The 26545-nt window shown below is 32.5% G+C and overlaps 2 protein-coding genes across 2 annotated transcripts in view; one reads left to right on the top strand and one right to left on the bottom strand.

Annotated features, from left to right (window-relative positions):
- LOC142353366 (kinesin-II 95 kDa subunit-like) overlaps positions 1–26545 on the bottom strand; it is a 437531-nt gene that overhangs the window by 76369 nt on the left and 334617 nt on the right. The window lies entirely within an intron of this gene.
- LOC142352967 (uncharacterized) lies at positions 1896–20488 on the top strand. Its single transcript, XM_075405130.1, has 5 exons — positions 1896–2571; positions 5127–5246; positions 5652–5821; positions 12949–13349; positions 20107–20488. Exons 1-5 carry the CDS (start codon positions 2340–2342, stop codon positions 20360–20362), a joined length of 1179 nt encoding a protein of 392 aa, XP_075261245.1. The 5' UTR covers positions 1896–2339; the 3' UTR covers positions 20363–20488.

The following is a 26545-nucleotide window of genomic DNA, read 5'->3' as shown; positions in this document are numbered from 1 at the left end:
TTGTTAGTCACGTCAAATCTTACTTGAATGATAACGAATTAAACAGAGTAAAAAAAAAGAAGAAAAACAACAATGTGTCTTGATTGCGGTGATCGAAAAAATGTGACAAACCGATTGAGGTTTAAGGTCTAAAAAATGTTCAATTTGTTGGTTTTTCTGGGACCTTCCTTTGTAAATACGGTTTTAAAAATGACAAATCAAAAAATAAAATATTTTTGCCATATGTTTTTAAGAAATTACATAATTGACAACCAAGACTTCTCAAGTTATTTTTTTTGAGTACGTCTAATTGTAGCCCCCTGCACTCAATTATCGGTTTATTTATATTTTTTTAAAATTTTTTTTTTGTTTTAGCCAACCATGATTTAGTTCAATTAATATATTAATTTTCTTTTCGTTCTTAATTAACAGTTCTTTGATATTCCTATATTGTGAGGCACCTGAAAACGGATCAACTGATGATCTAATGGTGTGCTCTTTTTCTGTTGAACTTCATTGTACATATATTTTGTGCACAGTAAAATAAACTTCTTTTGTGTTGCTCGATAACAGAAAATGAATAATTTATTATTATTATTATTATTATTATTATATATATATATATATATATATATATATATATATATATATATAAGCCTTGGTTGAAGCTGACTATGATCTCACTCCTATTAGTTTTGATAGCAGTCAACCAGCAGTTAAATTGTTTCTATCGAATGAGCATCATCAAGAGGGTTTCATCACGCTTTAATGTCAATTAAGCCCCGTTGTATCCTATGTCGCAAATGCTGTGCGGATCTAGTAGAAGCAATGGCGACAGACCTATCTCTCTACCGCCTGTTCTATGGTAATCTTTCTATCTCCAACTCGGAGATCTGAATTCGTCCTGTTCAAGCCTCCGTCAAGCTCTCAAATTAGATACGATTGCGGTTTGTGTCGGCTTCTGTCGGCTAGTTGATCTAATTAAAGCCTTTGGGCCAATGAATTGAACATTGCGATATTAAATTTCTGTTACTTTTTCATCATGGTTTTCTATGTACACCAAGTATTGTCCGAAAATCTCTATTGTCAGATTGTTTATTTTGTTCTTTGGGCAGGTGCTGCATCTATCGTGAAACTGAAAATCTGCCATCGCTTGAAAACCCTTTTCGTTTTTGTTAATGAAAAGTTATCAGTTCTAGAATATAACTCTTGTTATTATTGTCAATAGTATGGTTTTGACTAGATTAGGAATACAAGTTTGGTCCAGCATTCAAAATGGTACAATGGTCCATTTTACGCTGTTTTCAGCAGTTAGAGAGAGACCATCAAAACATTCATATTGCCCGTTAGAGAAGCTCACAACATTTTTTTATTTGTTGGGCAATAGGTGTACAAACCCCGGGGGGACTTCAGCAGATCGCTTCAGTTTTTCACCAATATAGAGTTTTTCGAGTCTCCTCAAATTGAAAAACCTAAACAGTTGTATTGCATACTACTTCAAAAAAATGCACTGTTCTGAACTCTGTTTGGTTTTAACTAAAACTAGGCAATCTTAAGTCATAGGTCCAATAACAACACGTTAATAAAATCAATAAAGGCTTGCCAAAACTTATTTAAATGGCTGTCGTTATGATAGTTAAATAGATATCTGCTTGTGTTCAAAAGCTATTAAAATTAGCTAATGATGACCATAAAAACGATATAAAAGTTAAGAAAGCTGATAACAATAAAAACTTATTGACCATCATAATAAGAATAATATTAGTTATTTAATTTAATGAAGTTATAATATCAAGCAGCTTTTCAAACTATAACTAATATGGAAAACTTTAAACATTGCGTACAAAAATAAAAATGACCAATACTTAACACAAAGGTTGTCGCCGTAAAAACTGACAGTTGCTTTTGCATCTTAAATTAAATAATAATTAATTAAATAATCTATAAAATGACAGAAATTAGCCTTGAGCTATCAAGTCTGATAAAAACTGTCCTTTTGAAAAATTGAGCCCCGGTCAAAACAAAACTGAACAAATTAGATCGCTTGAATACTTCAACAGCTCTTCAGAAGCACTTACTATGGCCATTTAGACTAACGTAATTGGTTGGTTATAAATTGAGATAGAAAAATAAGACTTATAATATAAAAAAGATTTAAAAAGTTATGCAGAAAAGAAATTAAAAGCCACTAGAGTAACAAAAAAAATCAGAATAATTTGCATGTTTCTTGCAATCATCTCATAAGTTTGATTTTTTTTCAAACCAAAGTGAATAACTTTGTACTCTGTCTCTATTAATATTGAAATTCCAAACGATAAATAAAAAGTTAAAACGTACATTAAAATATAACTGGGTTTAAAATGAACTTGCTAGCTTTTCAAATATTGTTGCCAATAATTCTGGTGAATTTACTGACTTTCAAATTGAGTTTTGCTCACGATGAGCCCTCCAGTTCCGCATCAGCCGGCTGCAGCTTGGACAAACTGCCCGATGGTGTGCAAACTGATGAAATGACATTGGTCACTATCAACGTCACCGATTCCAGATTGAACGAGTCTGTGATTGAGAGGGAGTTCTACATCAGAGTCCCAGGTAGGGAGGGATTCTTGATTCAGATCTTTTAAGTTCCCACTCAGATTGTAAAGACGGGGGGGGGGGGGGTAACCTTTGTTGCAGTTGAGCTTACTTGTGGCATTTGTAATGTTGCATAGTATTAAATCTTCTTTTAAACTTTTAAGCGTTCGCAAGTTAGTTATAAAATTTCGCAAGTGTTTGTTTTGAGACATTCATAGCTCCCAGATTCTAGTTCAATATGACTCAAGATCAAGCAAAGCCCAGGCGTTGAGGTCCGAAGCCAAAGAGACATCTAATGAGACGGGGGGGGGGTCTTCGCTCAAAAATTACCAGCTCTGGATCTCCGTTGAGACGCCCAAGAGCCTATACAACAGACTGATTTGAGGTCGTATTGGTCTGGAAATTTTTGATCAGAAGTCGCTTTGGTCTGTGACGGTTTCAACATAAAACATATGAAATCTTGGTCAACTTCTGCTGCGGAAATGAACGGAAATTTGATCAGAAGTGTTTTGAACACGATATTCTTGTCAAATTTGGCTGCAAACAAACAAAAGAAAGAGCCATGGGTGCTTCGAAGCGCGAAATTCTGATCACAAGCGGCAGAATCGCACTAGAATTGGCTCAAATGTTGTGCCAAATAAACGAAATTGTAGAAGCTTCAAATTAAGAATTACAGAAAAACATAACTTGAAATTTCTCAATGAACCGTATAAATTGGCTTCGAAAATAAACCGAAAGGAATTTTGTGGTTGCTGGTTCAGATCATAACTAGAGCTATAATGTGATTTTACAAAACAGTTTGGTACCCAATTTACGTTAGTGTCGTTTTCTGACCAGATAATATTGATAAAAAAACACTTTGATATTGAGGTAAAGTTATAATATGAAGATTATTAAATACTTGGCGAACCAACAACGAATTTTTGGACATCAGTTAGAAGGCATGGGTAAAAAGAACCCTTTATAATCAGGTCAAATTTAGGCCATCAAGCTATTTTTCACTGACAATTTTAAGCTCTTTACATCAATTATCTCAAGCACTTTTTTAACCTGATTCCGGAATCTAAATTAAATTTCCAAAATACAATATTCGTTATTGTCAGCTGTAACACTCTTTCGTTAGTTTCGGTTTTTCTCAGTTCTTGAGATTATTCAATAGAGTTGGTTTAGACTCAGAGATTGAAAAAGTGACGAAAATAATTGGAAGACACTTTCGGGAATACATCATTATTGATTCTAGCTTGAACTTCGTTCAGAAAAAAGTCTTTGGTCACTTTGAAATTTTCAATTTATTTGCAAAAATTTAATGTAATTGGAGTTTAATGCTAATTCAGAAAATAACATAACTTCTTTAGAAATTTAGGTGCCTTTAGAGAGAGAGAGAGAGAGAGAGAGAGAGAGAGAGAGAGAGAGAGAGAGAGAGAGAGAGAGAGAGAGAGAGAGAGAGAGAGAGAGAGAGAGAGAGAGAGATTAATTAACTAATAGGTTAAGTTTAAGCTGACGGCCATTGCCATCGCCATCATCAATTGCCAAGCTCCTTTATAAGCGGAGGAGGAAGCAACTCTGAGGGTATGGTTGCTGCTAATTGAAGTCTTGATTAGTAAAACTAACCCATGTAGTTTGGAAGGGCGAACAAATTAGACATTTAAAGTTTTTTTTTCAAGTGAGAGTGTTTTAAACTCGTCTGGTTAGGTCGTGAAGTGAAGAAAGACGAGCTTCTCTTCATCCTCATTAATTAGTAGCTCTTAGGGCTTTAGAATGATGTGTTATTCTAACTTGGTTGTCTGGAAACTTGGTAAGTCTTCCAATTATAGAGCCACCTATTTTATAAAATACTCCAATCTTTCCGGACTCTCAATTTCTGCTGAAAGTTTGAGCAGAGGCTGCTTCGAATGCAGGAAATTCTCATAAAAGTTTTTTGACGCACGGAAGCTTAATCTGTAGTGGTTTTAAACACATAAATCTTCATGGTCTGTTCTTTTGCGCATTTTTCTAATCGGGGAATAAATAATTGGATACAATGAAGCAGCTTAAATTAGGAGAATCGTTTAAAAATCTATTTCATCCTCTGAAAGTTGCTGATTTTTTTAGACTTTGCAAAAAAAATATAGACTTTTTGGCCTCTTTATTCGCAAAGAAGTACTAAAATGTACTAAAAATATATATACTAAAAATGTACTACCGCCATCAAAAGTTTGCGTATGCTTTTAGTGACTCCAATTAATTCACTGTCAATTTATGGTGTGAATTGAAACCATCTTTCGCTTTGAGAGGTGAAACCTAATTTTAAAGTGACCTTAGCACGTAATATTGCTGGAAAGCTAAAAACTTTTAAAATCTGGCTCATCATTTAGGAAAATCAATCTGGCATAATAGAATTTGGAATTATGGATATAAGAAGTTTTTGATTCTGGCCAGCCCGAGTTTCAATTAAGTAATTTTTGCAGTGTCGGCACTGCGTTCTTTCATTTTGTGGCAAAAAAATTTGAAAGCCCTAACCAATTGATTTTCGGCCATATTTCATTGTTTCGGCCAATATTTTGTGTTCAGCTGAATAGCCATTTTGCTTCTAGGCACGAATGGCAAACCTCATTCAACTGAAGCTACCGATATGAAGAGCTTGATGATTTTCTTCCATGGATTTCTGAGAAACGTTGTGGAAATTGCAACAAAATACGAATACAATGTGATGGGTATGTATACATAAATGCAATATCTGGATTTCTTCCTACTCCACACCACATAGGCAAACTTTTTGTTTATATGAGATTTTGTGAACAAACTAATGTGTATTTTTGGCAATTGTAGTTGTTTGTAAATTGGACTGAGAGTAGCAATTGTTGGACACCACTTTAAGTCATATCAATATATAACCATTAATTGAAGTTCAGCAACCCCTAATCAGGTTACTCGCTATTGCTACATGATTTTTTTTTGTTGGGGGGGGGGGAGGGGAAGAGGTTTATTCTGGGGGAGGGGAGGGGAGGAGCTTTATTCTGGGGGGGGGGGGAGGGGGGGGGGTTGGGTTGGCTCGGGGAATACATCAATCTGGTTATGCATAATTTACATATGGCTGTTGTTTCGTCCGCCTGTTATAGGTCGAATGGAGGACGTTATAATGATATACCCAGAAGGCATGACTGATTTCTATTACCCAAACGGGACCCAAGAGAGAGGTCTTCAGGGCTGGAATGCCCAGGGATCCGCCGAGAACACAGCCACTGGTTGCTATCTGGGGTACCATCAGTGTGGATATGATATCTGCCAGGTATGCTTGAATGACCGCTAGCGTCAAAATTGAACTTTTTCTGACGGAACCTTTTAACTTTTATTATAACTTTTTTTGACTGACGGAAATTCTATAATTCTCCACAATTTTAGTAAGTGTAATTTTGAGATCCATTGCATTTTTAAGTTCGATTTGCAGGTCTGTATATTTGTCAGTTGTCCGCAAAACTAACAAATTGAAAGTACGCTAAAATGAGAAATGTTTCATGCTACCGAGAGATTTTTTGGCAAAAGTTGCAACCTGGACAAAACAGATTTGATGTCAACTTAATCTGGTTTGCCAACTAATCAACTTGATCTAAAACAATAGCCGTGAAGCAGAATAGAAAAACAGCTTAAAAACGGTTTTGACAAAATTTTTATAGTTCTTTTTCTATTTCCAAGAGCAAATTTAATTAAAATTGAAGAGCACGACCCAATTTCAACTAAATAAAAACTATTTTTCCATTTTGTTCAGAACCTGCTTTAAAATCTGTTTAGACAATCCGTTTAAACTTTTTGACACTATAGCAGACCAGCTGATGCTGCTTATAGTAGTTATCAAATTCGATTTTCTTTTGTCAACCAATATGTTGAAATAAATAGTAATTTTTCGGATTATAAGATGTTACTAACTGGATCAGGTTGACAAACCAGTTTTGAAAATTAAAATGCAACACATTTAATCTTTGATTTTTATGCATGTTCATATGTATCCATTTATTCATAGCCGAAACTAAAAAGCTACTTACAAAAATAGTTTTCAGGAAAATGTTAATCCTGTAAGAAGCTTGTAGGAAAAATTTAATCTTGTGAGATCCTGTAAGATTCTTGTAGGACTTAACAACGTCATATAAGAATATTGTAAGAATTTTTGACATTATCTTACGAGGTTAACTTTTGTTTTCGACTCGGGTTTTATTATTGCCCCCTCTCCCATCCATATAGCCAGCCTGTTTGAACATCTTAAAACCACTTTTGGTCTTTATTAGTAGCTGTTTTGGTAATAGTACTTCTCCGGTATCAATGGTAATTTGAATGGTTTTTTGCTCTTGAATAATTAAAAAAACATAGCAGGACAAGTCCTGACATACAATTCAAAGAATTTTCATTGACTAGACAGAAACACTAGACCTAGAATGGACTATCAGTGAATTGAGAAAACCATTTTAAAAAAATCAGATCGAAAAATAAGAAAAAAACAAAAAATCAATATCAAAATGCCGCACGTGAATAAAAAAACCACTAGCGAGAAATGAAAATTTAGTTCAAACAAAAAACTAGGCCTAGAATGAGCTGTGAATGGATTGGGAAAACCATTTAGAAAAAAAATCCGTTCCAAAAGATCGAATAAACAGTAAAAATCAGAGTCAAATTGCCGCATATGAACAAAAAACCACTTCCGAGAAACCGAATTTTTGTTCAAACACCATTTTCGCACTCTACTTTAAAATTAGAGCAAAAAAATTCACGCCGCAAGACCACTCGCTTTTTCGCTCCATTTCCTGTTTCAGCGTGACCAAAATCACTACTCTAATTTGATTTCAAAAATATTGAAAATGTGTGAACAGATCTTAAAAACATAGCCGGAAGAATTCCGGAAGCAACTCGAAGCGTTAAGACTTCACTAACAACACCGTAATTTTAGCGGAAGCCACTACCTTTTGAATTAAACCATTAATTCACTACCTCTACAGGTCTGCTCTAAAAAATGGTGAAACTTAAACCACTGTCACCAAGAGAAACAAAATGCAGCAAAATTTTATATAATGGAAAACGTTTGGTAACGTTAAAAAAACGAAATAATTATGGTGGTCAAAAAAGTGATAGTCTAAAAAAGCTGACAAGTTTATCAATTGCCCTCAAATAATTCATGATTCTAATTTGAAAAAGATCGCGAAAGCAAACGGCAGATAAATCATAGAAACTCAGTTAAATCTTTTCAAAACAGAAAGCTCACATTTTAGAAACAAAAAACACCTACAAATACACTGCAATTAAGACAAAAAACAACACACCTGTTCCTTGTTGTACATATGCTAGACAACATAATTTCATACTAACTCAAAAATTAAATTGATCATAGAAAAGACAGGCAGCAGAATATTCATAGGCAAAAAATTGTTTAAATTAATACCAGGGCCGGAAGAAGGTTGCAGTAAATAGTCATCGGTGCAAAAAATTTTAGAAAAAGCTTGCAATCAAACTCTCAGTACTGCCTAATGATGAATGAAATCAATTGCAAACCAAAGAAATGACGAAAATCTAAGAAAAAGCTGAATCATTCATTTTAAACAACTAAAAAAAACAATATACCGAAAATAAATGTAGGTGCCAGGACAAAGATAGACTGATACTAACTACAAAGTTATGAATATGGGCACAATATAAGGAACACCGTAACAAAAAGTTAAAAATCAATTTAAAAATTTCAAGAAAAACGAATACATTTCATTGTTCAGCATTCAAGACATAGAAAAGATAACTAGTCATCCGATACAAAGATCTATCTTCCTGAAGAGAACAAAAAAATAGGAAAATGCAGTATTCATAGATACGAAGCATCGAAACATTTTGAAAAAAAATGGTCAAAAAATTTTTAAGACTGCATTTATGAAAAAGTTATAACTGTTTTTTAAAAACTTGACGCTAAAAAATGATTGAATTTCTATTGAAGCGAAATTAAAATCCCTCGTGTTGCACAAAAAGACTATTTCAAGCAATTACAACCAAATACAAACAAAAAACAGACGAAAATCGGAAAAAAACTACCAAAATCGGATTAGCATATGTACAATTTTATAAAACAAAATTACATCGAGGGAGAAAGAGGCGTTGAGTATATGATTTATCAAAGAGAAGTTGCCATGTTAACTGATTTTTGACAAAAAGACGGTTAAAAGATCCAAAAATGAAGAAAAATGAAAAATGAATTTTCAGGGTCTTCAAAACACTGTGGCATCAATTTTCGAGGTCGACATTTCAATATAGTATCGAATAAACTTTATTTCTACAAGAAACCAAATTAAAGGAAAAAAAATGGGCCACTTAGACAAAAAAACGGCTAAAAACGGTTATCCATATGTGCCATTCAGTCAAAAACTACTTTTCAAATTCGAAAAGTCATTCACTAAACGCAGCGCATAATCAAAAAACTTCTCTCGCTTAGCGAAAATCTGTTCACCAAGACAACTTTTCTCACTTTCGCTTTTAGGTCAAAATGCCGCGTGAATAAATCTACTTCCTGTAAAAAAAGACCGAGAGAAAACCAATACTCCTCTTCGAGTCGTAAAAAAAGACAGCGCCCCAATACAGTTCAAATTCTTTGAATTGTAAAAATAGTTTGATGAAATTATTTTTCAACAAGCAAATGTCAAGCTGATAATAACACGCGATATTCAAGTGGCACTCACCTTATATGCGCGTTAAATTCAAACTTCGCTGCATTGTTATATTGTAAATATGTAGATGTATGAAAAGCAAATCCTATGCCGAATTTATGGGGGGTTGCAATTCGATGGGGGGGGGGGGGAGGGGGCAATAACAGAAAAGAGCAATTTTTATGCATGTAAAAATAGTGTTTTACCGCCTTAAATGTTCCGGAAATTCCTGATCTTTGATATGTAGACCTCTTTGACAATTTGTTCTTTTCAATATTATAGAGTTTGGAATTATAAACAGGAGAGAGTTACAGAATATTCTTATCCGTTTTAAATCCTCTAAATTTAATTGATCTGAAATTTTGCCCTCTGGTTTGCCTCTAGCTAAAAACAACTTAATTCGTACCAATTCATTGGTAGACCGAATCCTGTGAATCCATAGCCTCACGGCTGCAATAGTTATTGTTCCGACCCTCTTGAGTGGGGAGGAACTATATACTCAAATGGGTTTTTTTTTGTTCCGTGAATTTTCGCCGATCGATATATTCATCGTAGAGAGTTGAGACTGGTATCATTCGAAAGCTCGTCCAGCGTAGAATATGGAATTAAAAAGATTTTTTTAATTTTCGTTTTCTACAGGGAGTTATCGAGGTTTAAACTTCGGAGAAAAGTAGAGTGAATTCACGTTGTTTTTATTCATATTTTCCGGAATGTTTGCCTAAATTTTCGTCAATTTTGCTAAAATTTGTTATAATTTTTAAGAATAGTGTCGTTGATGTTGTTTTTGAGGACGACCAAGCATTGTTGATTGTTTTGATTTAATTTTTTTTGGTCAAAAAATCTGGATAAACATTTCAAAATTTAGCCTTTTTCATCAAAAACAGCACGAAATAAGCTACTTTAGTCCACTTTGATTAAATTTGCCGACAGTACACCCCCAAACAACACTCATAAAATCTTTGTAGAGTCAGAGGGGGGCTATTGCTACTTCAGAGTCCGCTGAGAGTGCACTGTAGTTAAAACTTTGCCGTTTTTTGCTAACTTTACTAGTAGATTATCAAAAATGCAGAATTTATTTTGAGTTTTCAACTAACAAATTATCTATATCTACAACATTCGAAAAATCAATTGTTCCTAACTGACAATAAGTATTAGCAGGGCTAGTTTTGGGCCATTCTTGGACTGTTACAATCCAAAAAAATAGGGTTGTAATCAGTCGGTCTTTCTTTTTTTTAAAAAAAAGACTTTTTCTTTAAAAATGAAGAACAGAACATATCAAATCAAAGCTCAGGAGTGATTGGTCCAACCAATTCGCTTGCTAAGCAGCTCCAAGCTTATGCATTTAGTTTTTTAATTGAAAGTTTATGGTCGTTTCTTTTTTTAAAAAATAATTGACTTTTCAATAAATAATGGCTTAATTAACTTTTCCTCTATTTTTTTCCTAATTTGTTAAACTTCCAGCTTAGTGTCAGCAAAGAAAGACTGCTTCTTTTTTCTACTGATTTAACACTTATTATTGCAGTTTTAAGCCTGAAGTTATTGTTTTCTGGGTTTGATACTACAAGATTTTTGTTTGTTTTGATATTTGCCAGTTTTTCACGTTTTCTAATTTTGTCACATTATCACATTATTGACACTTCTCATGTCACTTTATTAGCGTTCAAAATAAGGCACAATATAACATATTAAAATCTTGAAAGATCAACATCATCGTTTTAACGGCCTCGACGCCTATTTCTTGAAGAAATCAATTGAATTTTTTAATTTTGTCTCTAACTGTCATTTATACTTTGTCGTTTCGGTCGTATGAAATTTCCTGTATAGTGATAGCTTTCATTGGCTTTTCATGGAAAAATAGAAGAATCGATATTCTGATATTAGTAGATAGCTGATGGCTTTCTTGACTTTGAAAATAATCGTTTTCCAAAATTAAAAAAAAAAACTTTTCAATTTCGCAATTTTGTTCTTTTTATGTTTCTTTTTGTTACCTAATCTCGTTAGTTAATTACAGGTCAAATATGACATTATGGGTGTCAAAGTAATAAAAGGGATTGATGTCCCAAAATCTTTTTTTAAAGAATTTGTTGTGACCTTACTGGCTTCGACACCGGTTTTTCACAAAAAAAAGTAAATTAATTTGATTTTTGTCATATTTGACGTTCTTTTGGTAGATGCAAGAAACATTCTGGATAATTGCAGGTCTCGAGGGCTTCTTTTTCATGAATAAACAACCCTATTTAAATAGTTCTTTTTGTAATTAATGCCTTTCATGACATTGAATGTAATTTTGTTTCGCAAAAAAAAAATAAAAGTATTACTTTAGCACTTCGCTTTTTTGTCTCATTGTTACTTAGTCTTACTAATGAATGGCCACGTAATACATTATAGCTGTTTGAGGAAGGCGCAATCGAATATATTTTGAGGGCCAAAATATGGCTTGACGGTTTAGACAGCCTTTTCTGGCAAGTTTCAATTGAAATTTTGTTTGTTTTTTTGTTGTTCTTTTTAGCCGCTTTAAAAAATGAATAAGGACAAGTCCTAATGCCCGTCTATAGAAACAGTGGTAATCATAAATTTGTGGTAATATTAATTGATTCCTAATGGTATTTATTACTTTGTAGTTAACTGTTTCAAAAAAATTAGTTAATTTTTTTACTTTACTGTTTTTGTTCTTTTTTGTATAATTGTTACCAAACCTTTTTATGGACTGGTCGCATATGTTTTCTGGTGATTTATAAGTTATTTTCATTTAGCTTTAGGTTTATCTGACGGTATGTTGACTTTGTTATTAAATTTAGTTTTTAAGAGGTACAAAAATTTTTTGATGTAATTAATGTTTGTTGTTGTTGTTGTTGTTTGATTTTGCTATTCGTCTTGACTCGCTTTCTTAATATTGACATATTACAGCAATCTAATGCATCAATTTTTACTCCACCGAGTTATTTGCTGTGGAGGCTATTTTATCGTTCATACAGAATTTTTTGAAAAAGAATTGGAATTTTTGGGATTCGCAAAAAATGTTTTTTGGGTTTTTCCATCTGTTTCTTATTTGGTAGACAATTATGCCAAAATTGTGGATGGGCGGGGTCGGAACCTTATGTGCCATCGCACATTACCGAGCCGCCTTGTCTACTTCTGTAATCAATACACTGAATAAGGTATAGGTGATTTAACCTGAACAGTGTGCAGGAATGTCTATGTGAAGGTAAAATTTTCCCGTACAATTTTCCTAAAAATTGCTTATCTGTACAGCATTCAGGGAAATTATCTGCAAAAAGATTTTTTTTAATTTTAATGCTTAATTTCTGAATAAAAAGTTTCAAGAAAAAATGCACTTTGAAAAGCTAATTTGTAAGTAATCTTTCAGACAGGAAAAACATTTTCATTAAGCCACTATGTAATTTTTTCCAAGCTGGAAAGAAATGATCAGTTTTAGTTTTTAAAATTATATTTTTCAATAACGTCCATAACATTTTGAAATTCCAAATTGTTCAGTGACCGTTGTATTACGCAAAAAATTTTTTTACCTTGGACTGTGTAGGTAAATTTTCAGGTAAATTGTGCCGGAAGAATACGTGCAGATTTCAGGTAAAATCATCTGAAATTGCAGGTGCGTGCAGGTACCGTGCAGGTAGTGCGCAGGAACGCCAAAATACATGTACAGTTCAGATAAATTTACCTGAGCATTTAGGTAATTTTACCTGCACCTGTTTTAGAGTGAAAAAGAAATATGATTTATGCGTTTCAGAAACTGGGTCAGTGCCATGATTGTGCGTTTACATCATGTCACAATGACGTCCTATTTGTCCAGAAAATCTTAGAATGGGTTTTTGCCAATCTATGCGTAGACACCTCCAGAGTTTTTGCTTCCGGCGAAAGCAACGGTGGCATGATGACGTACGAACTGATGTCCAGGTACTCGGATCCCTTCAACGCGTTCATAGTGATATACGGGGTCCCGCTGGTAGGGTTCCTCAACTTCTCGGATCCAGGAGTTGTGGGAAAGTCCCTGCTGCACATTCATGGATTTGATGATGTTTGGGTTCCGTATAACGGAACCCTGAGTCTTCAGGGGCTTATATTCACAAGAGTGGATGACGTCATCGAAGAGTACGCTCGGATACAGAATTGCAGCCTTGATAGCATTGCGTAAGACTGATCCAAATGTTATTGAATTGAACTGAATTGGAATTAAGCAGCAAGAGTAAATCGAAAATTTAATCCAATTAAAATTGCCTGGAGGGATTACCAAAGAATAGTACATCTCATTAGGTGGTAACACAGAAAGACCTCATAAAGCAGAATTAAGTTGAATTCAAAGAAAAATGGTAGGTTCAGAGAAAAGTCTACACAGAATAAACGCACATGAAAACATAGATTGATCCAAAGCTCTGTTCCATCGAAATTTATTATAAATATAGCAAATTTCGATAGGAGATACTTCGCTAAGCTACGCTTATACAATTAATGTTGATTTAAAACAATTATGCAGAAATTCACAACACTAGGAGATTCATCCAAAAACAGTCTTTTCTAAATAATTACTCGGTGTTTATGAAATAGTAGGAGTTCAATTTTACAATATGGGGTCATATGTGGCAACTACGCACTTTCTTGGTCCGTGACTACTGGGCTCTTTCCTGTCATAACTCCAAAACACAAACAGACAGAAAGTTGGTGCTATGCAGTTGCAAGCGCGAAACTTTAACTCTCTAAAGCGCTAACTCAATTTTAACCTTGAGAATTCTCCTTAGGCAAAGTTTTTCTCAACTTGGGGTTAAAACTGCCTCACTTAATCTTGAAAGTCCAAAGCGAAAAAAGCAGTAAGTGCTGTAAACAAGATAAAAACTTGAAGTTGAGAAAAACTTTGGGTCAAAATAGTCAAAAAAATAAATTTTCAGTTCGCCATGATTTGATACTTAATTTTGTGAGTGCACTAAAAATGTCATTACTGTGTACTTAAAGATGAATGTCTTAAAAGAAAAAAACTGTGAGTGCTGTTAAAAAGTTGAAAACAAAACTTGAATTTGAGAAAAACTTTGGGTCAAATTAGTAAAAAAAACAATTTTTATGTTGGCCTTTGTTTGATACTCAACTTCTACAGAGCTATTCATTACCAAAACTAATTAGTAATTTTTTTCTGGGTATTTGAGTTTTTTTGCAAAACCTCAAAATTTCTGAGTTTTTGAGATTTTTGAAATTCACCCAATTGGTAGGAAAAATTTTAAAAAATGATGCAAAAAACTGAATTTTTTGGCAAAAAAAATCTGAGAATTTTTTTAAAAATTTTTTTAAATTTTGTTTTTAAAAATTTTTTTTGAGAAGAAAAGAGAAATGAGGAAAAAGAGGAAAAAAGAAGTTTTTTCTCAAAACACCAAAATCATGGGAAATTCAAAAGCGATAAAAAAAATTTTTTTGCAAAAAATCTCAAAATTTTTGGGTTTTTGAGATTTTTTTTCTGAAAATCAACGAAAGCATGTGAAAAATTCAAAATTGATCAAAAGAATCGAATTTTTTCGCAGGAAGCCTCGGATTTTTTAGTTTCTTGAGTTTTTTTTGAAAATCGCCGAAATCATGGAAAAAATTCAAAAATGGTAAAAAAAAACTACACAATTTTTGGGTTTTGAGATTCTTTGAAATCAACAAAATTATGGGAAAAATTCAAAAAACTTAAAAAGTCACAAAGATTATTTAAAATTCATGATTGATCTAAATTAACCAAATAGGTTCCAGGCGACTGTCCGCCCACATTAAGGAATCGTTTGATACCAATCATAAACTGCAATGGTTTTTCTCTAGTGGCAGCGACTGTCCGCTGACACTATAAAGAAAAAAAACTGTTGAGAATCGAAGATTTTAATGTTTAGTTCTGTAGTTAGCTAAATTACACGTTTTTCGGCGTCTCTACGCTGAATAAACAACATGTTATGTTCATGAAAACTATTTCGTTGTTTTCCACGGATTTTTTGTTTTTTGAGATTTTTGAAAATCACCGAAACAGTGGGAAAAATTTATTAAAATGATGCAAAAAAATTGAATTTTTTGGCAAAAAAATCTCAGAATTTTTTTTATTTTTTAATTTTTTTTAATTTTATTTTTAAAAATTTTTTTTGAGAAGAAAAGAGAAAAGAGGAAAAAGGGGAAAAAAGAAGTTTTTTTTCTCAAAACACCAAAATCATGGAAAATTCAAAAGCGATAAAAAAACAATTTTTTTTGCGAAAAATCTCAAAATTTTTGGGTTTTTGAAATTTTTTTGGAAAATCAACGAAGCACGTGAAAAATTCGAAATTGATCAAAAGAATCGACTTTTTTCGCAGGAAGCCTCGGATTTTTTTTAGTTTCTTGAGTTTTTTTGAAAATCACCGAAATCATGGAGAAAATTCAAAAATGGTAAAAAAACTACAACATTTTTGGGTTTTTGTGATTCTTTGAGAATCAACGAAATCATGGGAAAATTCAAAAAAAAACTAAAAAGTCACAAAGATTATTTAAAATTCATGATTGATCTAAATCAACCAAACAGGTTCCAGGCGACTGTCCGCCCACATTAAGGAATCATTTGGTACCAATCATTAACTGCAATCGTTTTTCTCTAGTGGCAGCGACTGTCCGCTGACACTTAGAAAGAAAAAAAACTGTTGAGAACTTGAAGATTTCATTTTTTAGTTTTGTAGTTAGCTAAATTACCCTTTTTTTGGCGTCTCTATGCTGAATAAAAAACAACATGTTATGTTCATGAACACTATTTCTTGTTTTCCTCGGTTTTTTTGTTTTTTGAGATTTTTGAAAATCACCGAAATCTTGGAAAAAATTTCAAAAAAAAGGTCAAAAAAACTAAAAATGTTTGCCAAAAAACCTCAAAGTTTTTGGGTTTTTGAGATTCTTTTGAAAAAATTAACGAAATCATAGAAAAAACTCAAAAACGAAATTGGAAACTCAAAAACGAAATTGAAAACTAAAATTATTTAAAATAATGATTGATCAAAATTAACCAAATAGATTCCAAGCGACTGTCAACCAACATTAAGAGATCATTAGAAACCAATCATAAACTGCAATGGTTTGTTTTTCAGTGGAAGCGACTGTACGCTAACACTAGTAAAAAAACTGTTATTAACTTGAAGATTTCAATTTTTACTTCAGTAGACAGCTAAATTACACGTTTTCGGCGACTGTACGCTGAATAAACAACAACAAGTTTTTGTCGTTAAAACCATATGTTTGTTTTTTTTCTGTTAAAAAGTCAATTGGTGGGCAATCTGCAATTATGCGCCAAGAAAGCCTGTCATTAGTACAAAAAATGTACTTAGGTAATTGAAACAATAATAAAATTCTTTAAGAAGAATTTCTCAAAAAAACCATGCCCTCAGAGCGCTTAATAGAGAGAAGCTTTAGCCATGCTGCTGTTCTTGCAGAATATAAGATTATTGGGCGCAAACTACGATAATCTTTTAGCAACTTTTGAGGCCAACCAAATAATATCACCTTTGTTGGCACTAACAGAGACCTGGTTGAAAGATTACTCATACAACCAACTGTTCTGCAACAAAAATTTACAAAATATTGTTACGTGCAACCGACCAAAAAAGGGCAGAGGATTAGGTCTGCTTGTGAGCAAAGATTAACAATTAACAACAATAAAGACCTCTGCAAGCAATGATATACAATTTTCAACGGCAAATTGCATTTTAAGAAATCAGTGTTTTGTAGTAACGATCGTGTACAAGGCTCCAAAAATGGATATGTTAACATTCCAATTTTTTTGGAACATCTTCTTGCCATGAGACCAAAAAACAATCACATTTTATGTGGACATAATTATAGATTTCTCGAAATGATAGAAAAACAGAAAATTTTCTGAGCGAAATCGGCTCCCTAAACCTCTACCTAAAACCAAGGAAAAACGAGCACACAAGAGAAACGATCAGAAGCAACTCAACTCTAGCTTCCCAATTTTTGAAATTGAAACAGAAGTTCTAAAAACAATAGTATCAGACCATTATGGAGTCTTTGAAAGTTAGTGACCTAAATCAAAATCAAAACAACATCATAGGAGAAGATGAAAAAGAAAAAAAAAAGAAAATGGAATGATCTCAACAGGTTTACTAACGTTCTGGAGTTAAAGGTTGAACTGTCAATAGAACTTAGGTTAAAAGACGATTTTTTCAGTTATGCACAGCGGAGGAAGGAATTCGCAATCGCGAGAAAATTATAAACTAAACTCTGGATCTTATAACTCAAAAAAAAATCATCGGAACAAAAAAAGAGGAAACTGGATTACCAACGAAGTTAAAAATGCTTGTTCCAAGAAACAACGTCTTTGGAATAATTTTTTGCAGTCCATGTCACAAGAATAAAAAAAACAATGCAATTTACAGAACAACAAAACAAAAACACTAGTAAGAAACGCCAAAAAAAAGTACTGCGAAATAATTTTGATAAACAAAATGATTTGAACGGCAAAAATTTTTCTAGATATCTGAATCAAAATTGCCACCCAAATACATAAAGAGAATTGGAAATAACAAACACAATTGACTCCGAAACACGCAATAATTTCTTTGTAAACATCGGACCCTCACTTGCAAAGAAAATTGAGAAACCATATAATGGGAACATGATTAACCGCGTTGTTGATTCTTTTGTTTTAAAGCGGGTACAATACGACGAAGTGAGGTTTGAAATAAAGCAAATTGTTAGGAAAAAAAGTTCCGATTATGTGGGTTTAACATACCACCTTCTAAAACCAAGTAATCCAGTCCTTAGTGGATACCTCACAGATATTTTCAACAAAATCAAAGATGAATTACATTATCCCAAAAGCTTAAAAATTTCAAAAGTTGTGCCGATTTTGAAGGATGAAGATCTCAATGAACCTTACAATTACAGATCAATTTCTTTAGTAACACTTTTTGGCAAAATTTTTGAAAAAATTATTAACGAAGACTGATGTCATTTCTGCTGAAAACAAAATTCTCTCCAGAAAACAGTTTGGTTTCCTGAGTAAGAGATCAATGGTCGATACCGTAACAGAAATGCTGTAAAACAATCAAAGATTCAGGGAGAAAAACGTTTTGGCTCGTTGTACCTGGCTTGACCTCTCAAAAACATTTGATACTGTTGACCACAGCATATTGCTAAAAAAATGTTCCAGATATGGTCTGAGAGGCAAAATCGAAGAGTTACTCAAGTCTTATCTTAAAGATCGCAAACAGTTCGTTCGATATAAAAGAGAATCTTCCTCAACTAACGAAATTGAGTGCGGAGTCCCTCAAAGATCAGTACTGGGGCCACTTCTGTTTCTAATATGCATAAACGATATCGTAGACATACCAAAGCACAATAATATTCTCCTATGCGCAGATGACACAAACTTATTTGGCAAATATGAGCAAACTGAACATATAAATGATATGAAATTGATTTACAGCTGGCTAGAGACTTACAAATTGACACCAAATATTGAAAAAACACAACTACTTCTGCTAGGAACCAACAATTTGTCAGCCAAAAAACTTATTTGGAAAGAAGAAGTAGAGGAGAGCAAATGTGTTAAATACATAGGTGCTAATATTGACACTAAACTCACATTTGAAGTGCACATAGACTATGTTCAAATGAAATGTAACCAATACTTCTCGATTTTATATCAAACAAAGAAATATCTGCAAGGAAAATTACATCTGAAAATTTATAAACAAGACGTTATACCACAGTATCAATACGGAGTTCTATTATATGACACGCAAACAAAAGTGTTCTTAAAAGTCTACAACATCAACAAATCTTCCTAGTCAGAATAATTTTGGGAACCCAAAACATAAAGAAATTCGTAGTTGTAGATCAAAAAAGCAAAATTCCATCAACATTTGAGCTACACGTCTACAAACTTCTGAAACTTTTATCAAAAGTAATCAGAAGAGAGCATCCTAGTGAATCTATCAACTCGTTTAAAACTGACAAGCAACTCGACAAATCATTTGACACTGAATGGAGAATCAAAACACTACCTCTCATAGAAAAATTAACACGCAAGAAACAAAAACTAATCTCAGTTCGATTGAGAATACTCTACATTAGCCTATCCACTCTTGACTTTGTTATATTAAAAAAATTGAAAATCTGCAAAAAAAGATTAAAAAACTACTACACTCCTTTCTGGGCAATTACATAATTGATTCCGATCGTTTTGGAAACTTGAATTGGTAGTATGCTCGATAAAAGGAACGTGTTTTTTTAAAACAAAAACTTTTTTAAGTTAAACACAATTGGACAGTTAAACACAATTTCGAACATATATTCTAATTTTGAATAGCTCTGTAATAGTTCTGAAACAGGCATATTGCCTCTTAGCATTCGTTCAGTACGACGCTTCATACTCTAATTTGGTTTAATTATTCGAAGCTTGATTATTTGGTACTGAAAACAAATTCATTAATATTTATTATTTATTAGCTAAATATGATTACAATACCCCAAAAATATGTTTCTAAATTCGATGATATATCGGCAAATGACCCGAGTCGAGGTGAGAATAACGTTATAATTTGCTAGACAGAACCTAAGAACGTATTATTAAAACGGTTAATCCGGTGAGTTTTCGTAAGACCTGCTGATTTTAACGGTGAACGTATATTTTTTTCACCGCTTTTACTGTATTTTTTTCCGAAAAAAATCGTCGCTAAATTTGAAGTCATGCTGGCAAAAAATATAAAATTTGAGAGAAATGCGGTGAAAAAGAATCGCCATTTTCACCGCAATATTTACAGAATGCCTTCAGCGGTAAAAACCGTAAAAAATATATTTTCTTCATATATTTTCTTCACATCTATTTACCGCAGTTCTTACGTTGTTTTTTTCATCAATCCTTTTTTCCTCGGGAATCATTAAACCGCTACTATTTTAGATGGGAAACCCCGTTTGACACCGTGAATGACTTCGAGTGCAAAGAGTACCCGAACTGTCAATCAGGAGCTACTGTTGTTCTCTGCACGTACGATGGTGACCACAATCACCCACCGATGGTCGAAGAAACTACCTACCTCTTCATAGACTGGGTGAAAATACGGGCAGATGACAAATTAACGGGATTCAAAACAGTCCTGAAAAGCTCACTTTACGTTATCGCCGTATTGCAACTGGTTCTGTCATTGTTAATATAACGGAGAAGTTGACGACCAGTATAACTTGTATATATAAAAATGCATAATTATATTAGATGAGTTTCCTTAATTATGCACACTAACTTAAACTCTGAAAATTAACATATCTTTTTCAATTTTATAGAAGATTTTTTTGCAGGATATTAATTCAATTTTTTTTTTCAAAAAAACTGAAGATGATTATTTTAAAAGCTTATACTTGAAATGTTGTCATTTCTAAAATGATGTAATCTCAATTAACTAAGGAATACCTGGGTGACACGTTTCCTCTTGCATTTAAAAAGAGTTAAAGTTTTGCTGTTGGTTCCTGAAATTTATGGCGTAAAATTAAATTTTTCTGGAAAACATCTATAAAGATGTTAATATGTTGGATAATTATACAATTTACTCGATTTTTTGGTTTACTCAAAATGGTTCAAAAAGTTCATTTATATCTCCATAGGTATCAATTGAGATCTTTCATTATCCAGCGTATGTCTTACGACTACAAAAAGTGGGACAAATACCGGCAAAGTTAAAACGTGCAATTCAAATTTGCGCAAAAAGGGCAGTGAATCCGTTAAAATCATGAACTTGTCACTCAGATTATTAGATATGTTCAATTCCGCAAAGTTTCAAAACTAATGGAACCTACCAAAATTGTTATAATTACAGAAGAAAACAAAAATCCTTTAAAACGTACAAATCTATTAAAATCTCAAACATTTTATGAAATCCCGCAGTAACAGTAGCACCAAAGACAAGAATCAAATGGTTGAAACGAAAACCGGTATAAAGATTAATTTATATCTCACTGGAAATAGATTTTGACCTGTCGTTAGAGAGGCCGAGCTACATATCGACTGAAAAAAAATTAAAAGGGCAAGGTTCAAATATCCAAATATGTTTTTGATAACAAAATTTTTCAAAAGTCATAACAGAAAGAAAATTTCAACAAAAAGAAATTGAGTAAGTTACCATAACTGAGGAAACCAATTAGGCCGATTACTAATGCGGATATTTCACGAGAGTACAAATTAGCAACATATAGCGACAGAAGCCAAAAATTCCACAACCAAATTTCGGACACTGCTGTGTTCAAGGCGCTATATTTAAAAGATGTTATCTGTAATAACTGTTAATTATCACTTGCTTCTCATCTGAACATCAATTGGGCTTCTTTATAAAAAGACTATTAAGGAATGACAGCAAAAAGAAACCCAAAAATTAAACAGCTCAGAAATATCGGAAAACTTTAATTGAACTAAATGGTCGAGGACATCGGCTAAAACTAAACAAATAACTAACAGAGATAAAATTTTTTGTATCAAAAAAAGTATTCGAGAATTGTTATTCAAGAGATTGGTGTGCATGTTAACAAAAATGAAAACAGAAAAGAGACAGTTGAAGAAAATTTTTTTGAAAATTATTTCGAAAGACATTTAAACAAATAGCTATAAACTGAATTTTTAAAACGGTTCAATTATACTTCCTGCGGAAATAATTGAGAAATATCTTAATCAGATATATGTTGTACAACAGGAAAGAGAAAGGCAACTACAGGAAAAAAAATAAATCCACCAAAATTTGCTAGAGATCTGTGTCTCAGCCCAAAAGCTTGAACTATTCGACCAAAACAAATAGCGTATTCAGATTCGCATTCCTCAGCAGAGTGAATTTTCTCAATTAGGCTATTTTTCAATTAGACCTGCCAATAAAGTGCTATTTCAGCAAGGAAACGAAGCGAACTTAGAAAATATGAAATTACCTCAAACATTTTAAAAAGTTGAAATCTCGTACAATCAAAACCAAAAACCATTATTTAAAAATAAAACCGTTTTTATATTAAATTATAACTCACTGGAAATCAATTGACGCCTTTGTTTACGTGTTTACGGAGACCACGCCAGAAGTTGAGAGAAATGAGATAAAATAGTGGCAAAAATTCACCGACTTCTTCTTAAAACAAATATATTCAAAGTCATAAGAGACTTTAGACAATAAATGAAAACATTGCATAGGTTCCTTTATATCATCCAAATAGCCAATCGGAGACGAACTCACTGGACAACAAAAAGTATTGCAAATGAAAGCAAATTATAAAAAGTCCAAAAAATTTTAACAATAAAACCATATTTTTTGTTCTTTGGGCCTAATTTGCTGTAAATAGTATCCGTCTGTAGTTGATCCCTGATTTGAACTTCTTGTCAGTAATTTTCATAAAATGTTTAAATGCGGAAATATGTTGAAAAATAAAGGCCACACTACATTAAAATCTATAATTTTATTATTGGTAAGGATCCACGATGAGATCAAAATGAGCCCTCATTTCGTATCTGAGAAAACACCTAATTGACATGGTTGCAAAATGGATCAATTTTTAAATAAAATTTTTCAGTATATCAAATATAAATAAAGCTTTTTTAAATTATCGAGGTTAAATTTGAGAAAATCTAGTTGGAGTATAACTAGCTCCGTTTTTGAGCTTATGAAGAACGTGTTTGCAGTTTTAAGTGTCTACTTCAAGCAATTTTAAAGAAAGTGGGCTGAAAAAGCGTATTTGGTCTCATTTTTGACGAAAAAGCTACAAATTTTAGTTTATTTTCTGGTAAAAAATTTGGGATCGAACAATTCAGCAAGCCTCCTCTATCTTCAATGATGAAATCAATCCCACTACTGTTAACACTTTTAACATGTTTTAGCAAAGTTGACAAAAATTTGGTCAAAAATTTGGAAAATGTGAATAAAAACAACGGAATACCGTCTCCTATCCGCAAAATCTTTTTAATTACATATTCCTCGCGCTGAATGGGCTCTCTTATGATATAACTCACAAGGCTCTACGATGATTATATCGATCGACCAAAATTGACTGAACAAAAAACCCACTTAAGTATATAGTTCCTCCACCTACTAAAGTGAGTCGGAACAATTATTCACAAAACAAATCTTCGGCATATATCTTGACCTCAAATCGCTTCACTACCAGATGGAGCAGTTAAACAAAAAGAGATCAAGTAGTGTGTGTGATGTGCACTAAACGCAGTGATATTTGATAAAACTTGATGATGTTGCAAAAAGCTTTCCAAGAAATATTGAACTTGTAATGCGATGGTAGTGAAATAACAGATATACAGGTACCAAATCCACATGTATTATCAAAGTATTATAGGACAGATTCAAAGACGCTAAAACCATTTCGGTTACATAAAGTTTTCTTTGTCGTAAGTCGGTTACAAATCTAAAACAGTAACTTGCTTCCATTGCAAAAAAAATTATTGAACAACGATCAATTGTTTTTAACTTCGTTCAATGACCAAATTTTTTGATGACAAATCACAAGCATTCAATTTTTACGAAATTATCTCTTCCGATCAGAGAGAAGGCTGTGTAGCCCCGTCACGTTGTGTCTTCTATTGCTAGCATACATTCTTTGGTGAATTATCAAAAAATTTCCAGAGTCTCAGTATAATTAATATGTATCAAACTCTTTTCATCTATACTTTGATTTTATGTCACTCCTTCGAAAAAATAGAGCAGAAATTTCAAAACTTATCATTAAATTTTTTTGCTCATTTGAATCATTTTTTTTGTTTTGCATGTTTTACATCAAATCAAATATGATCAGTTCTTCTGTTATCTCATTTTTTCCACAATTACTTTATTGAAAATTCAATGAAAAATTACTTTTAGTTTGGGTCCACTGCCATACTTTATCTTACTTTATTTTTTTGCTGAATATAGTTTTTTATGCAGAATTTAGTTGATGTCTTAGTAACACAGTTTTAAGCTTAAAAGAGCAAAATTTAAAGGCACGATTTTGAATCAATGATTGATTGTGACCTTGAAGGTTTGTGTTTTATCATATAAGATCGGAATGCATCTAAAGAACCTTTCTTGATTAAGTGCTTCTAAGTTTTCTGCAGTAACTGAAGGCCGTTGGTTTTCAAAGCTTTAGAGGTTTGAAAAGTTCGGTTACTAAATATATAACGATAAAATTATTACAAATTAGAGATTTTATCTGTTTAAATGATCGTAACCGCGAAAATTGATATTAACGATATTATAAAAATGACGAGAAAGTGAGCGAGTTTTAGCAAGTGTATACATAAGCAATTTAATATACCAAAAGCTGGTATGAAAATTGCTTGGCAATAAAAAGAATGATAAGTAGACAAAAAACAAAAAACTAGTTCATTATTTCGGGATAAACCGGTATCGAAGCCGTTAGAACAATAAGCAATGAACTAAAAACCTTAAACGTTTTCAACTATGACTTTCTGTGACAGAAATAATTAGATATGTGACCTGCAATTTGTGAGACTAGGTAACGAATAGACCAACATCAACAGCAAAGTGCAAACTTAAAAAAAACGGGTCTTAAAAAATTTCAGTGAAATTTGATTCAAAAGTCAGGAAAAAATTTACCTAACAACTGAAATCCGTAAATAGATTCATTTTGCGGATCCATAGGAAAATATCAAGGCCTCCAATTAGGCAGAAGTTGTTTTACGACTACGAAACAATTTAAAAAAGACAAAATAAAAAAAATCACTTGAAATTCTGCTAGAAGACGGTGTCGAAGCAGTTAAAACCAAAATCCTTACAGAGAAAAACTGACATGTTCTGTTACGCCAATAATGTGATATCTGATCTGTCAAAAAACTCTCGAGACAAAAAAAGAAACTCAAAGAGGGAAAAACGTCCGAAATCTGCATATTTTTTCTAAGAACTCGTACCATCCACGCAGAAAATCATTTACATAAAACGTGAAATTGCAATAAATAAATTTTCATCCGTTAGATGGACGAGGTAACTTCTCTTTGCTGAATTTAAGCTACAAAGTGATCAAAAGAGAGGAAGAAAAACGCAAAGCTCAATAATCCATCTTTTATTTTGAAAATATTTTTTGACAATCAAAACGACAATGAGGACAATAAGCTTTCGACTAAAAAACCAAACAGTTTTCCTTGAAAATCCGTGGGAAACCAATTAGGCCTGTTATCTGTAGGCGTCGATTTGAAATTGTGTTTTGCTCTAATTCAAGTGAATAAAAGCAAAAACAAAGTGTAAATATTTAAAAAACATTGACTGATTACAATTGGATTGTTCTTGTGGCATTTAAAAAACAACAATTACTTCAAAACTAGACCCTCTACTGCCGTCCGTTCTTTAGGAAATGTTTCGAATAATAAGGATCTTGATAGTTTGACAAAAAACGTCCTTATATCAAAAAGTTTTGCATCTATGTGGAGTTAAACTAGAAAAAAGACGGAAAAATTGCGATTCAAGAATACTATCAAAGAATGCACCAAAGAAATTGTCTTCTTCGTAGGTAACGAAGATTATGTTTACAGTTTGTAGATGTGTATACTTAGCAAATTTGAACAAATTGGACTATTTCATTTCTCTCAATTTCATTTCATTTTTTCTTTTTTTTCAGAAGATCTCATTTTGTTCTTCTTTTATGAAAAAAAGCTAATTTTTGAAAAATTCAGGAAAAATTTTCGCCAAACGTACATCAAACAGTTCAACGACACTCTTCTGTTATAGTAAGGCCAACATGATACAATATTCTCTTTAGTTGTATAATATGTATAAGCTAAAGGGCTTGGAATAAAAATTCGATGTATTATTTGAATTTCGATGATAAATTCAACCCTTCAACACAAAGAATAAATCATAACTTATTTCAATTTTTGAAATTAATTTTTGATTTTTTTGGGGGATTTACTAAAATATTGAACATTCAGTCCTTTGTGCCAAAATAGTTATCAATATTTTGTAATATATATTTTCAACACTACATACTCTGCTTTACAAATTCCTATACTCTAATCTTAGGAAGGGACGAAGATTTTTAATTTAACAGAAAACTGACAAGTTGCAGATAAATTGGTTGTAAGTTTTTTCCTCGGAAAACATGTTTCTAAACTTGTCAGGTTTTAAGATATTGTCTAAGTTTCTATAGTTATTAGATTTAGCTCAAAAAAGGGAGGAGTGCCGAAATGTTGAATCAGAGTTTTTTCGCTAATATTTTATTTGAAATTGTTCCTTAACTTTTCGAATTTTAGACTTGCTAATCAAAAATGTTTCCAAATATTGTTGCTAAACACTTTGTTTAAATTTCCCCCTGCAGTAAAGACCTGAACTGCTAGCACAATCTTACAATCTTTTTCATCTGAAAATGAGGGTTAATTATGT

This window comes from Convolutriloba macropyga, chromosome 14, assembly GCF_964194025.1.
Source record: "Convolutriloba macropyga chromosome 14, txConMacr16.3, whole genome shotgun sequence".
Classification (NCBI taxonomy): domain Eukaryota; kingdom Metazoa; phylum Xenacoelomorpha; order Acoela; family Convolutidae; genus Convolutriloba; species Convolutriloba macropyga.
The sequence above is the reverse complement of the archived record's forward strand: the minus strand, read 5'-3'. Positions and strand labels throughout refer to the sequence as shown.

What these genes read in the sequence shown, in the direction of transcription:
- LOC142352967 (XM_075405130.1), top strand. Translation starts at nt 2,340, where the DNA reads ATGAACTTGCTAGCTTTTCAAATATTGTTGCCAATAATTCTGGTGAAT. An exon ending in ATACGAATACAATGTGATGG is followed by an intron (nt 5,247 to 5,651) that starts GTATGTATACAT and finishes CGCCTGTTATAG; the next exon opens with GTCGAATGGAGGACGTTATA. An exon ending in TGCAGCCTTGATAGCATTGC is followed by an intron (nt 13,350 to 20,106) that starts GTAAGACTGATC and finishes CTACTATTTTAG; the next exon opens with ATGGGAAACCCCGTTTGACA.